Source organism: Ricinus communis, chromosome 7, assembly GCF_019578655.1.
Source record: "Ricinus communis isolate WT05 ecotype wild-type chromosome 7, ASM1957865v1, whole genome shotgun sequence".
Classification (NCBI taxonomy): Eukaryota; Viridiplantae; Streptophyta; class Magnoliopsida; order Malpighiales; family Euphorbiaceae; genus Ricinus; species Ricinus communis.
The window spans coordinates 25,376,802-25,392,200 of record NC_063262.1 but is presented as its reverse complement, the minus strand read 5'-3'; the positions used below and the strand labels follow the sequence as shown (position 1 = coordinate 25,392,200).

General features: G+C 29.9%; 2 protein-coding genes across 2 annotated transcripts; one reads left to right on the top strand and one right to left on the bottom strand.

The window, feature by feature from the left end:
- Positions 1-5,448: 5,448 nt before the first annotated feature.
- On the bottom strand, positions 5,449-7,254 carry LOC8273679 (serine/threonine-protein kinase OXI1). The gene is made up of 2 exons (XM_002533450.4): positions 6,603-7,254; positions 5,449-6,507 (listed from the first exon to the last, which is right to left on the bottom strand). The coding sequence occupies exons 1-2, from the start codon at positions 6,989-6,991 to the stop codon at positions 5,604-5,606; spliced, it is 1,293 nt and encodes a 430-aa protein (XP_002533496.1). The 5' UTR covers positions 6,992-7,254; the 3' UTR covers positions 5,449-5,603.
- Positions 7,255-11,356: 4,102 nt separating this feature from the next.
- On the top strand, positions 11,357-15,342 carry LOC8273680 (adenylylsulfatase HINT3). The gene is made up of 7 exons (XM_002533451.4): positions 11,357-11,828; positions 11,949-12,004; positions 12,256-12,313; positions 13,906-13,972; positions 14,607-14,662; positions 14,889-14,942; positions 15,025-15,342. Exons 1-7 carry the CDS (start codon positions 11,598-11,600, stop codon positions 15,145-15,147), a joined length of 645 nt encoding a protein of 214 aa, XP_002533497.2. The 5' UTR covers positions 11,357-11,597; the 3' UTR covers positions 15,148-15,342.
- Positions 15,343-15,399: the final 57 nt, after the last annotated feature.

The window sequence follows — 15,399 nt, the reverse complement described above, 5'->3', positions numbered from 1 at the left end:
TGGAATTGAACAGATGAAACTTTTGTGGGGTGTGTGGAGCTGGGTGCCATGTTTATTTTGAAATACTCACATCCGTCCTATCTTGATAGTTTTAATTTCCTTTCTCTGAACTTTCTTTTTCTAAATTGTTAGATTATAGCTAGTAGTCCAAATATCATTTAATAATTGATGTACCCATTTTCATAATGGGTGCAGTGGAGTGTGACTTATCTAGTGAATTTGATATTTTAATAAGACTACTTTTTAGAAGGAAAATAATAAAAATTAATGGTATTAATTTATAAATTTTAACTTTTGTTTTGAGAATAAAAGGAGCTTTCATTAGCCAGGAAAAGATACACGGCCACACAATTGGAGGAGCATCCTCCATTACAATTTGATCGCTAGTCAGCTCAAGGGCCCACTTTGCAAGACAATGTGCAATCCTCCACCACAATATCATGAAAACAACAATCTTTAGCAATTAGGATTAGACTTAATTTTAAGCCTATTTAAGTCATAAAATTAGACTTAATTTTAGGCTTAATTAAGTTATAAGATTGTTTATATTAAATATTGTGTGGTACAAGTATATTAATCCATAGAATAATTAATTCTATTTTTATAATACTACGTCTGGTAGCTAAATAAATAAATTATTATAGTAATTAAATTATCGAAATATCTTTTGCTCTATATACAAAATTTATATTTTCTAATTTTCTCATTTTTTTCTCTCATAATATTTTCTAAATTTATTTATCCACTGTATATTAACTTTTAGCTTGAATTATTATTTTTTGCTTTAGGGTATTATTGATATAAGCCTAGAAAATTATGAAATAAATTAAAAACTAATATCATGTTAGAGAAATAAAATAAAAATATAAGACTATTTTAGAGATTAAGATTTTTTTAATTATAAATTAATAATCTCATTGGATATAGCTTACTAAAAAATAGAGAATTTTGGTTTTAAGTAAGACTCATTTCATAAGTTAGCTAAACCATTAGAATTGTTAAATTTAACCTTTATTATATATATACCAAATATATTGTTATTTATTAATAATGTGGCTTAGTTGACCATATTCCACACTATTGTGAGTTAAAGATGCACCATAAAATAGAATAGAGGGTAAAAAGTTTTTTACCGGTCTTAAAATCAGTAATTTATAATAAAATTAAGAGTTTCACACATAATATGTATTTTATATGCGTCTTTATACTAGGGCACCGTTTGGATTTGAATTTGAGATGAGATTTTTTAAATTTAGTTAAATTCATTGTCTACGAAAAGAGTGTCAAAATTCATAAATCCTTCACAAATTTCATATCTTTCAAAATTCTTTATTGTTGAAAATTCTAATTTATGACAAAGGAGAAGAAAAAAATCCAAAATCTACGTTGGATTGTTATAATATTTTTTTAATTTCAAAATTACCCCTATCAAGATATATGTTTTATACTCAATTCAAATGATAAAATCTTCAAAATCTGTTTCATCATTGGTAGATTTAAAATTCATAAAATTTCAATTAAATCTAAAAATATCAGAATCTGTTAATCCAAACGATTCTTAAAGAATTTTATCTATAATAATCTAAATTTTACAATTGCAGATCGAACAATAAGTACCCAAATAGCAACGTGTTTTTCATGGCAGAATTCTGACCCATTTAATTTATGGGTTTATGTGGGATGGGGGCAACAACAAGAAGTAATAATCTAATCTAATATAATAACAGTAGGGCGGCCTAAAGTCAAGCTGTCGAGAGTAGACTAATACATGTTCATACACGTCTTCATTTTCGAGTTTTAGAGTGCAGCAATATTATAAATAGGTTTAAATCATGTGCCAAATTACAACTGTTATTTCATTTTATATTAACGGTTATATTTTAATAATTTATTTAAATTTAAAAAATATTTAATAAATTTAATTATAAATATTTTTAAATCATACTAGATTTTTTTTATAAATATTATAAAATTTATTATACTTATTTCAATTTGAGAATAAAATAGAAAAATATTAATACTGTATTAAATATATAAAAATGAATAAATAATTAAAAAATTTATTTTAAAAAGAGATATTTAATATGAAATAAAGATAATAATAAAATTGAAAATGAAAGGACAAATTCATTATGCAATAAAATTTGTACATAACAAATCACATTGGCACCACACTGGCTGAAAATTTTGGTGATATTGTGTAAAGATATCTACATTCATTAATTGTAAGCCTAATTATTGAGAAACTATTATATATTATCAAAAGAATTATCTAATATAACAATGATATTTTATTTTTATTCTTTCTATATTATCTTTATTTTTAAAAACTAAATGTTTGGTTAATTTTAAAAATAAACTGATATGTGAGAATATTATCATTATTCCATTGAATAAATTTCTTTTAAAAGTATATGTACTTATTTTATAATTGTAAAGAAAGTCTTAATAACTAAAATTATTAAATTCTAAAAATAAGGTTTTTTTATGTGGCAGCCTGTTTTTTTTTTTCTCACTTATCTAACCAATTGGCACGTCAATGTCAATAATTTTTACAGAAATGTTTCAATATTTTTTGCTCGATAATGTATTTTAAAATATTAACCATTTTAATTTCAAGAAACTAAAATTATAGAATCATCGTTTCCAAGCCCAATGTTGGTTTTTCTTTATACTTTCCATTCTTCATTTAACATTTTCCTTTTAGTTAAATGAAAAATCAACTAAGTTAAATCCATAAATTACCTCGTAAATTTGTTGTGTTTTTGGATTTGTCCCCTGAAATTCGATTTTAGTTCAATTAAACCTCTTAAGTTTTGATTTTTTTTTTATCTGTAAATCTTTGCTTAACAGTCGGTTAACCCTCTGCACTACCATCTAAAAACACATTCTAAAAATTTTGTGTAAATTGTTTATGGTGAAAATAATTTTGAAAAAATCATTAAAAGAGTAGATATCAGTCGCTTTCGTAACTATTGTTAGCGATACTACTAACTTTCGTAACTCTTGTGCCTTCGCTTATACTCATCGCCCGCCTTCGCTCTCACATTTTTTTTTTATCTGTTATCATTTTCGGCGTTAGTTAAATTTTATTATCTTATTATTTTTATTAGTGAAAGATTTATAAATAATAACCTGTAAAATTTAAAAATCTAATTAAATTAAGGTGGTGTTTAAGAGATGAATTACAAAAATATGATAAATTCAATAAATCATTTATGTATTTAACGAATCAACTATTAATAACTGCTTTTTCCATTAACTAAGTCAATAATTTTTATTAGGAATTCAATTTTGGTTAAAATAAAAGTTAAAAATATTGAATCAGTCCACAGTTTGGTTTGAGTCTATTATTCGCTGATTTCAAGCGGTCTAAACAAATATTATAAAGCGGCAATTTGGGTGTCACAACAAGAAACATTGACACCAAATTCTCAGTTTCAGATTCATCGGAAAATAGTGGCAAAAGTTTGGAATTAGAAAATGTGTGTCCACACAATGAATTCAGTTGCAAAGTAATTCCATTATTAAAGGCAAACCGTACAATCTGACCCACTAGAGCATCACATCTTCATTTTTTCCTTTTGGTTTCCTTGAGGAAGCCAACGAGGATAATTAATTGTAGTGGCTTTGGACAAAATGGGTCTTCGTCATTTGAACATCCAAACTCATTCAGTACCATTGTCTTTAATTTGTCACATGCTGCACCATACAGAACATTAAAATTCAGAAGAAACACCAGACCCCATGACAGAAAATATTAGGTTTGGACACCATTTTAATATAGGGAAGAAAAACATGAACTGAAAACAAGAGCTCTAACCGTCTTATTACTCCAACCCAAAATATCACATCTAACTATGTAAGTGTAAGATGTTCACCCACCTTTTGAGGTTGAGAATTTCTTGTAATTATTAAAATTCTAACCCGGAAAAAGAGAGAGTATAATAATAATAATGTTTTTTTATTTAATTGAGATTCATAAAATAGATAATTTTTTTAAATAAATTTTATATTAATAAATATATATATTTTATAGTATCAAAATATTTCTTTCAGTTTTATTATTTCTATTTTAATTTATCTCTTATGTTTTCTATTCGGATGAAATAAATTCTTTAGTGAATTTCAACTAAGTATAGTGCTAATATATTCATATTTAATGTTAAGAGCTAAAGAAATATAAAATTACTATTAATATTTCTTTTGGAATTATTAGTGGAATATAACATATTTTATATTAAAGAATGACTCATATGATATTACAGTAGAAAAATGTATACAAAAAAAATTGTAATTTATTGACCGACAAAATAAACCCATTGTAATTGAAATTTGTGTTGTGTCGTATTTTAAACTTACTTTGATTTGATGCACCAAATGATATCATTGATCTGCCTATGCCTTCCATATTACATATAATTTCTGCTGTGACTAAATTGAGGTAAAGGCTGTTGGCAGTTGGTGGTGTCCACTCGTCAAAGGGATCTTCTGTCAGTCACCACATTTTGTGATGTAAATGAATTATGCCAAATTCCCTTCACACTGGAACAGCCATAGGCCTCTTTCTTTCTCCTGTGCTTAGATCTACTTCATCTTCGTTAAGATATATGACCTACTTAAATATATGGTAATGGGTCGTGCTTTTTATTCATGCTTAAACAAACTGTAAGTACTGCCAAGAAAACTCATCACTTCTACAGGTAAATTCAATTCTTTTCTTTCTTATAACTGAAGCTTATTGTCCCTCTATAATTCAAGAATCTTTTTGGTAATTTCAAAAGCATTCCGTGAGTGCTGTTGGTAAGGCTAAAAAGCACCTCAATTGGTAGAAAACAAGGCATTCTAGCAACATTCGTTTTCTCTTTTTCTTTTCTTACTTCAATTTCAATTCATAAAGTTTAGCCATAATTATTACTCAACACTAACTTTTTGAAATCTTGCCCTCTCCTTTTAACATTTGATATCATCACCATTATTCATATATATATATATATAATTAAATCAAATTAGTATCTTTCAGTCTTCATTCAGAATTTAATGTGCTAAAAATTATTATTATTATTTATAAAATTTTTAAGCACATATATAAAAAAATTCTAATTCCAACTTAGATTACAAAGTAGATAAATTCTAAAATTTCGTAATTATAATAAATTTTTTAATATCTTTATATATTTATTAACAACATTTATAAAATTTAGGTCAAATTTTTAATTATTAATTTACATAATCTTTCTTTTATGAAATTTCTATAAAAATATTTTAGTATGTAATTTTTATAAAATTACAATATTAAAATATTTTATATAATTTGACCTAAATTTTATAGTTTTTTATATAAATACATAAACACATTACAAGTCATTATGAACTAGGACACCTAAAAATTCACCCAAAGTAATTATTACTTATTTAATAGAATATTTTCATTTTTATAATATAAAGTTAAAAACAAAAATCATGTGGAATATTATTAGACTGAAAGCCTGTGATAAATTAATTAAGCATATCAAAATTATGCATTTCTTCTAAATCTATACATATTAAATTAACAAAAAATCTAAAATAACTCTATCATATAATCTAACTAGAAAATAAAATTAAAAAACAAGAAAATTGTGGGTTTCTTGAAAATGATTATTGAGTCCTTTACCCCATTCCCCTTTATCTCCAATCTTCTTAACTTCCTGATCATGATTACCATCGCCATTGTTATTCCTATCACCAACCTTTTGCTTTTCAATTTCACCCCCAAATATTCTTTGGACAAATGACTCCACATCAATTTTCATTTTTCCTTCTGTACCCTCATTTCCCCTACAGTCATAATTCGCCAGCGGAATATACGGTGGCCGGGACATTTCCAGTATCAATTTCCAGTCTATTCCCTTGAAAAATTCATGCCCTTTAATTCCTTCAACTTTAATCCTTTCTCTTGGATCTTTCACTAACAACTTCCCTATCAAGTCCCTCAACGGCGTCGTTTCCCCTACAAGATCAGGAGATCTCGTTAATATCCTGAAAAACGTTTCTTTTCTATTCGACCCTTTAAACGGTGTCCTTCCATACAACATCTCGTATAAAACGACCCCTAGTGACCACCAATCAACCGCGAACTCGTGGCCGTAGCCTTGGATTATTTCCGGCGCCACGTACTCTTCCGTTCCGACGAATGAGTTGGATTTCTCCGTGGCGTCTGGTTCTTTTTGGTGTACAGCGGTGATACCGTTTTCTGATGAGTCATCCGGCGAGATACCGGAGTTGCAGCAGCGGTGGAATCGAGAGAAACGTTTTCTGCGAGATGAATATTTGCGTTGAGTTGAAACGGGAGAATTTGAATTTGGACTCCATTTTGGTGGTGAAATCTTGGTGGAGAGATCGAAATCCACTAGCATTATATGGCCGTTTTCTTGAATTAAAATGTTTTCAGGCTTCAAATCTCTGTAAGCTATTCCTTGATTATGAAGATATTCCAATGCTAGAACCAATTCAGCAGCATAAAACCTATAACAAACAAAAAGAAAATTTTAGAACAAAAAAAAAAAAATTGTTACAAAAAAAAAAGAGAAATTGAAGAAATTGATACATTACTGCATTACCTGATAATATCGACAGAAAACATTCTCTCGCTTTGTTGTTTCCTCAAATGATTAAGATCACGACCAGGACAAAAATCAATGGCGTAACCAATAATTTTATCGGTAACCAAAACACCACGCAATTTAGGCAACAGAGGATGATTAAAATGGCTCAACACTTGTTTCTCAAACCAAACTCTTTTGTATTCATTTCCAGTGCACGACAATTCTCTGTTCTTTTTCTCTACCACATCCCTCAATATCACTTTCAATGCCCATAGCTCTCCGTTAGTCTTTTCTTTAACAAGAAACACCACGCCTTTCGCTCCCCGGCCGAGAGCTGATACTACCGTGAGACAGTCATCCTCTAGATTTAGAATCGGCACTATAGTTTCATCGTTCTTGTTCATCGTAACGTACCAAATCTTCTGGAGGTTTTGATGGTTAATTTTGTTAAGCCGAAATTTATGATATGTATATATATATAAGGGTATTGCAGAGGGAAAGAGAGAGGGCTTATTTAGAAAATCTGATGAGTTGTGATTGTGTTAGTACTGCGTTGTGATGCGTTTTCTTGGCAAAGAAGGATTCAATTCTGTTTCAAAGAAAAGAAAAAAAAAAAAATCAATTAGGAGGAGTTATTATTGTCTAAGTACGAGTTTTTTCTCCCGATTTAGGTGGCTGCTGCAGTGTGATTTGAACGCGTATGTACTTAGAGTTGTTATGGATTACGTGGCAATATCTTACAGGTTTAGCAAGTGGAGGTCAGCTTCTAGAAACCTTGAGGAGTAAGGAAAAAAATTGTTCAAACTTGAAATTTTAAGGAGAAGAGAAGAATATATGATATTATATATTAGACTAATTAATTAAGGAAATTATTGGTATGTTCATTAATTAATTTGTATTTTCCTTTTTATGAACATATTAAAAAATTAAATTGTGATCCACTTCCTAAAGGTGTACGATTAAAAGTATTGTTAAACAAAATTATAGTGCACTGCATAAGGTTGAATTAATCATATGAGGTATTAAGATCTTTCACCCACATAAAATAGCTGGAAAAGTTCCTCCACGCTCTGTATTTCAGGTGTTCAACTGCTTTTGCCGTTAGAATACTTCCAGGAAATTAGGACTTTTTGACTAATATAATTTAATCTAATTTGAACATAGTTGGCACCACAAGTTTAGCTCAGTGATAAATTGCATACTTTATTAAAATTTCAAATTCGAATATTTTCTCTTTATTTGTAAACAAAAAATAATTTGAACGTAATTATATTTCCAGACTTGTGTGAGGAGGTTTAAGAAACAGAAATTTAGATAGTTAACAAAGAGTTAACATGTGAAAATTAGTGGTTTAAATCAATTTATATTGCCGTTGCAATTGTCTAAAAGAGAAAGACTGGTTTAAACCAGCTTTTGAAAAAAATTAATCAATTAAAATAAAAATAATTTTAAAGCCTACTTTAGGACTCAACAGCAGTACCAAACATTTCTATGACTACTATACCAATCTAAATTAGTTCAGTATCTTTATAACTCAATTATTAGGATACTTGAATTACTTCAGAAAATGCAAACAATATATATTAATTTTGGGTGAGACTATCTCGAGAATATAAAGTGCTGAATTACACACACACAAAAAAAAAGAATATTATTTACCTTAAGATAAGGTCACGCTACTAAAAATTTGTATTATAAAAGTAATACTCACTGTAGAGTTTCTTATTAGGAAATTTAAATTATTTTTAAAATAAGGATAAAAAAAATCTCCACCTTATTATTATATATATATATATATATATATAACCACTTTTATTTTCAAAGAAGCGTGTGTGATAATAATTATTGGTTTTTATTTTTTATTAATTTTTTTATAATATTTTACTTTGTTACTTCATCTGTTTGTATATCTTTTTTTCTTTATGATTTTAAAGTAATTTCGAGTAATGATTCATATATATATATATATGCTGAAGGAGAGGAAATTAATGAAGAAAGGTCACACGGGATGCATGCATGCGATGGTCTTTCCTTTATTAATTGGAATGCATTTACAGCCGCCACAGTGCACAAGTCCTCTACTCTTCTCCAATAAGGAATCAAAACGTAGGTGCCGCGAGCGCCTGTTATAACCACGAAACACAGCAAAACTAGATTAGTTTTTGCGTGTTCAACAAGTCACTTACTCTAGTTTATATATATATATATATATATATATATATCTGTATTTACTTGTTCATTATTTTTTATCGAGTTTTCATTTATTTTAACTTTGTTTCTTATTGCAAAATTGGATTTCATTAAATAATCAATGGCTTAGGGTAAAAACCAGCACAATATCTATTGTTGTTGGGTACGAATGGGCCGTTGAGATTGATACTAATTAGTGGGTTGGAGTTAACTGGAAGCATGATTAGGCGCAGCTGAAACCCACACAACTGGGAATGGAAGATGTCTTAAGTAGTGAGATGTTCCCTCATAATATCAACAATTTCCTACCATTGATAAAAACACAAATGTATGAATCCAAGCACACATATGAAAGAAAAATACAAACAAACAATTACTATATACATATGATCGCCAACAATATTTGCTTCAAAAAAAATTCTTTATATTCATATCATTGTTCCTCCTTTTATCGAGTTTAAATATGAAGGGAAAAGAAAACCTATCAACAAGTGGACTGTGATGAGATTTACGTACATTTCCTTGATATGCATTTCAATCTGCAACTTTACTTTCATCTACAGTGAGGAAAAGATCTTTTAGAAATTTTTTTATCTATTATATATTTCCACCTATATATTAAATCGATAAACTAATAATATTTATTTATCATTTCATTGTAGTGTATACACTTAGATAAAAATGTCACCAACTACCTTTAATAACAAATTAAAATACAAATTGTGAGAAAAAATTTCTTGAAATATCAAGTATGTAATACATATGTATAGATAGATATGGCAATTCTCCCTCATCTGTGGATATATACCCGTAGCCCCATTCAACGCTGAGATATACGCATCCTACTATTGGTCTTGATACATAATCACAAAAATTCAACCACCTTAATTATTATTACATTGTTTATATTTGATAATATAGATTTAAAATTTAATAACTCAAAATATTGTTATTTGAGCGTCAAATTTTAGATCAGTAGCTTTTTAAATTGTAATTTAACAATCAATCAATGAAATTATGAGTTGTTAAGCTCTAAACTTACATTATTAGATACGTGCAACATGATAATAATAGCTGACTAGAGTGAAAATGACTAAATCATTACAAAACGAAACTTTTTAAAGAAAATATATATTTTTGTCATAACTAAATAAATCTCATTATTTGAGAAAAAAGTACATACTAAAAATCATAAAATAGTAAAACCACTTAATATTTTTTTAATTACTTTTTTTTTTTAAATTTCAAAATAAACTTCATTGAAACAAAGGGATAAGCACAAAAGAACTGCATTGTACGTTCACTCATTTGCAAAAAATAGATATGTGATTTATTTTATGACAAAAGATTACCCTTTAGTTTATTTTGTTAATAAATTACTGAAAAATATGCTAATATTATTTTTTTTGGCTCTAACGTGCCTTCATATTTTTATAATTTTGTATCCTGTGATTTTTCTTTATGACACTATTATACCTTGTGTTACTTTTTTTTTAATATTTTACTAATAAATTAAATTAATATGATAACTATTTTATAAGGTATCTTTTAAATTAAATTTGATTTTTACAATAATTGTTTTCAATTAATTTGATAGCTAACTAATTGTTTTGAACTTGAAATAAATGATAATATATACTTTTATATTTATAATTAAATTAGAAGATAATTTTTTGAATAAATTCTAAATATATTTATAAATTTTTAAGAGAAATAACTATATGATATTATTATAAAAGTATCTATTAATAGTTTATACTATATTAGTATCAAATTAAAGTTGATTGAGATTGAGATTCCAATTAAGATTGTGATATGTTAAAGAAGCAAATAAAATAAAATATAGAGCATGAAAATGTTATAAAAGAAAATTATAAAATATAAAATTGTAAAAATATAAAACTATGTTAGTGCCAACAAAGGGTGTTAGTATATTGAGTACTAACTTGTTAATAAAATAAACTATAAGATAGTATTTTATCACAAAATAAGCTAGAAATCCATTTTTGACAATGAGTAAAGGTACATGATAATTTTTTTCTTTTAATACTTAACTCAAAAATAAATCCAAAATCATAGCATCATTAGGAAGGGAGGTAGCGTTCCTCCCCAAACCTCACTGATCGAAAAACAAGAGAAACTGACACATTAACTAATTCCCGATTCCTGAATCGGGGTTTACAATCTATCTACTGTCACACCAAAAGAAGAAGAATCTGAAGACTGACTTTGGAGCCCTTTCACAAGTATAACCAGCACATTCGACAAAGAGTTGGCTTTCAACCAACTGAGGGCTTCATGCAATCCTATTGCTTCAGCCATCATGGGTGAGAAAACTCCGTACAAACTATTCTGGAAGTTATACTGAAAGATTCTTCTGTGGAGGTGATTTGAGGATGAAAAGTAAATATACTGCAAAATTGGGTCAGATTTGCTGGCTTTAGATGCACGTGATGGCTCTTTAAACAAACAAAATAAACCCATACGGATTTCATTTTATTATTTGAAATTATTATAAAAAATAATAATAGAGGCAGACACGTCACACGTGTGTATGTTAGCGAAACAGAATGTATGGATAAGCGGAAAGGAAAGAAGAAAAAAAAAAACCAACGACCGGTCAGTAGCCTTTCTCTCGAAAAACATAATACCTTTCTTTCTTCAATTTTTGTCTCCACAATTCAGTTCCTTCCAAGTTCACACACTCTCTCTCGCTATTGCGTCGCTAAAAGAGAAAAATAGATTAACATTACTGTATAAATGGCGACGGAATCTGTAATTAAGCTGTTGATTAGCCACCAACTGCCTTGTTCATCTTGAATGGAGAAACAAACAAGGAGGCTCGCCGTTCTCTCCTCTCATCTCTGCCCCATAGCTTCTTTCTCGGGCTCGGGTTCGGGTTCCGGTCAGGATCACGCTTCTTTATCTTGTTATAGCTGTATTTCTGACTCCAATAATGAACGCCGTTCAAGCGATTCTATTGAGATAGAGAATCAGCCCCACGACTGCGTTTTCTGCAGGATTATTCGAGGAGAGTCTCCTGCTTTTAAGGTAATAATATCTTAATATTTATAGATACAATCTACTTTTTAATAATTTGTGTGAGCTTGTTTTATCAGTTTGATTCTTATTGTTTTTTTGTTTAAATGTGGTTTACCTTGAATCTTGCAGCTGTATGAAGATGACACGTGTCTTTGTATTTTGGATACAAGTCCATTAAGTCATGGGTAAGGTATCACTGATGCACATCATAGTCATAGATTACCTCATTCATAATTTCTATAGCTTTGTTTGGAGTTAACTATTACTGTTAGAAGCTAAGGCCTGTGCTGATTATGCTAGGCAATGCAAATAATAACCATATCAAAGTTTAGATAGTTCTGATTTATGTGCCTATTATGGTTTACATATTTATTTCTTTAGTTCAAGAAGTTTGTCATCTGTTGCTCATTTAGTTTCATACTTCTTTCTTTTATAGGCACTCTCTTATAATCCCAAAATCTCATTATCCTTCCTTAGAAGCAACTCCTCCATCTGTAAGTTCCTTTTATTGGTTGTTTCCTCATTTAGTAGAATTACTTGTGGGGTCTTCCTAGTTATTTTCTTTTATTCAAAATAATTATAGACATTGATAAGTGTATAATGTGTAACCATTTGGAGTTGTTTTTTTTTTGAACTATTGATGGGTTTTTTCGCCAGTAAACAGATATGTCTGTTGCTGGATTAATGGTTTGCAAACTCCCAGTTCTCTTAACTGTATGATTCCTAACATCATTACAGAGTGGTTCTGTCTTTATATTGTCTTCTAAACACAGTGCATTGCTGTTTCTTGCGTGCTCAGCTTGCCTTAAAACCAAATTTACCCAGCACTATGGAATCACATTTGAAATGAGTGCTTAGAGTCCTTAGACTCATTTTTGAGTTTTTGCTCTCTTTATTACAATAAAAGTTTAGATTGGCATATCTGATTAAGTTCTGCTAGATGAACCAATAGAGCAAATATTATGTGGTGAATGATGTATTGCATATGTAATTATTCTTGCATACCTGTGTGTGACCTGCAAAACATCTTTTAGATGTGAATGCTGCTGATAAATATATCTTTAGGGAAAAAGCAAGATTTGGATTAAGAATCCTGCATTTTCTAACTTCAAAATTTCGGAAAGTGAAAAAAAAAAAAAAAGGAGAGAGAAGGTTGCTTGCTTATAGAAGGATGAGCTGAAACTATGATAAAGATTGTGAGGAGATATGGGTTTTGACATTTGATGGTGCAGTGTCATGGAGGAACTTCTATTAAGTTTACTCTTTGTACAGACCGGAATTTTGAAATGTTGTTTCACCATAAGTTAAAAAACTAAAATAGCTAAGGTTGGCATATGTATGTTTACAAACAAGTAACCCATGTCTCTTCTTTTTTGGGCCACCACGAATACATTGCCATTAGTCTTTTAGCAGCCTAACCAAGGTTGCAAGAGCTATTCCATCTTGCTCCCTCTATTGTAAATCCAGGGGTGTGAGTGGAGATAAATGGATCCCTTGATTAATTTCCTAATTTGGAATCTCAAGATTTTAATTTAAATGACTTCCTTCAATTGAGTGTATTCTGTATCTGTGGAAGAATGAAATATTGAATCTTGCTTGGTGTTTGTAATTCATTGGGAACTTGAGTAAGGAGTAGCTCTTTTTTGGCGGAACCTTCCTTCTCAGGCCAGCGGCTCCTTCCCCCCTCCCCCTCCAATAAGTTTATAGGAATTGCTTTTGTATCAGTAGAATACTCTGTGGCTTAATTGAACCGAGCCTCTACAATTTCAGAATCTACCTGCCTCAAATTAAGCTATGAAACAAGTAGCCATTAAGTTAAAATTGGAAGTGGTGCAATTCAAGAATTAGAAGTCTTTGCGCACTATCCTCACCTACCACACTATGTCTAACCAAATCCAACTCCATCTAGAAAAATTGGTTCAGATCCTTCGCAATTGGGTGAAAGATCCCTTAAAAAGAGTCATCCCTGCTTCCATATAAGGTAGGAGGAAAGCTATATATGTACTCAGATTTTTCTCTAGATCCTTTTTAAAGTAAAGAAAGAACTAAATTCTGCGATTAATCTTCTAAGGAAGTGCGTCTGCAGGTGGTTGCAGCAATGTGTTCAAAAGTGCCTTTTATTGGCAATGCAATCATGAGAGCTACAGGTTCTGGTATGTGTTCAACGTTCTCTGCTGCTTGTATGGTTAACTTCTTTTTTTCGCTTGATATTCCAGGCTGTCCATTTTAGTTTCTTGGTGTATGATATTTCAAAGTTGATACTGATGTTGTGGAACCATGAGAAACTTGGGTACTCTGACCAAGTGTTAGGGGTAGCCACCACCCCAGTGGACATAGTTATATGCTCACAAAACAAGCTGCTATACACCTTTCTTTTGGTCCTGGAAAAGTGTTGGAGAAATCAGCTTGGTCTTTGATAAAAAGAAAAAAAGCAGGAAAATGTACATTTATGCTTTGTTATATGATGGGGGTATAACCCTCTTTCCGTCGTAGGTTGTGCATCTGGTTTCTTGACCCACTTTTGGTACGCACTAGGTCATGAGAAACATGACTGTTTCTTTTTGAATGGCTTGGGGATGAAACTGAATCATTAATATAACCTGCCTCAAGTATTGTATGTCTCGTGAACTTTAGCTTTAGACTCTTAGAAAAGATAAATATGCGGAGTAATTTGAGTTCTAATCTTAACATTTGTTTAACCAAATGACCTCAAAGTTTATCACAGAAGCAAAATCTGTTTTCATTTGTATTGCTAGCATTAAATTGTGTTATTTGAAATTTTTTCAGATTCCTTCAATTTGTTGGTTAACAATGGTGCAGCTGCAGGCCAAGTAATATTTCATGTAAGTTATTTTAAACTCTTGTCCAAGTGGCAAAAGTTTGATTGTAGTAGTAATCCGCATATATTGATTTATATCATGTTTGCCTTTTCTACTGGATTTGAATGATAATGCCATTGTTATTTGTCTGAGAAACAGATATTCATGTTCCTTTATACAAGCTGAAGCACCAATAATTTTTAAAGGAAATTGCTCTAACTTTATTTTTTTTATAACATGCCAATTCCAGACACACATCCATATAATCCCTCGGAAGGAGAGTGATTGCTTGTGGACATCGGAGGTATGCTCAATTGCTATGTGTTTTTTTCGATTACAGCAGAATATTCAAGTAGGAAAAGTGTATGATCAGTGACTTTTTACAGAGTATACAAAGGCGTCCGTTAAATTTTGACCATAGAGCTTCTCAACTTGTTAATCTTGTTCGAGAACAGTTATCAAACATTTCTGAAGATGGGGGCAAGGGTCAAGAATCTAGTCTCTCTTAAAATCAATGGAGTTTTTAGATCTTTAATGCAATATTTTTGCATACACTATGAGCCTGTATTATAACAACAGTGTACATTCCCATTTATTTCAGTAGGTACCTCAGATGGTTTGCTCTGCTGTATTCTCCCAAAAATGCATCTGTTGTATATTAAATTTTATATAGAAAAAAAAAAAAAAACAGAATGTTTTTGATATCTGTACATATTATTATGGTCAGGAATAAGCAGGGTTGAGCATTTTTTGGCGTTCAA

Bases quoted from the DNA above. Each gene is read 5' to 3' on its own strand.
- LOC8273679 (XM_002533450.4), bottom strand. From the start codon at position 6,991: ATGAACAAGAACGATGAAACTATAGTGCCGATTCTAAATCTAGAGGAT. The intron at 6,508-6,602 runs GTAATGCAGTAA...TGTTTGTTATAG, and splicing joins TTTTCTGTCGATATTATCAG to GTTTTATGCTGCTGAATTGG.
- LOC8273680 (XM_002533451.4), top strand. From the start codon at position 11,598: ATGGAGAAACAAACAAGGAGGCTCGCCGTTCTCTCCTCTCATCTCTGC. The intron at 14,663-14,888 runs GTAAGTTATTTT...TGCCAATTCCAG, and splicing joins CAGGCCAAGTAATATTTCAT to ACACACATCCATATAATCCC. The intron at 14,943-15,024 runs GTATGCTCAATT...GACTTTTTACAG, and splicing joins ATTGCTTGTGGACATCGGAG to AGTATACAAAGGCGTCCGTT.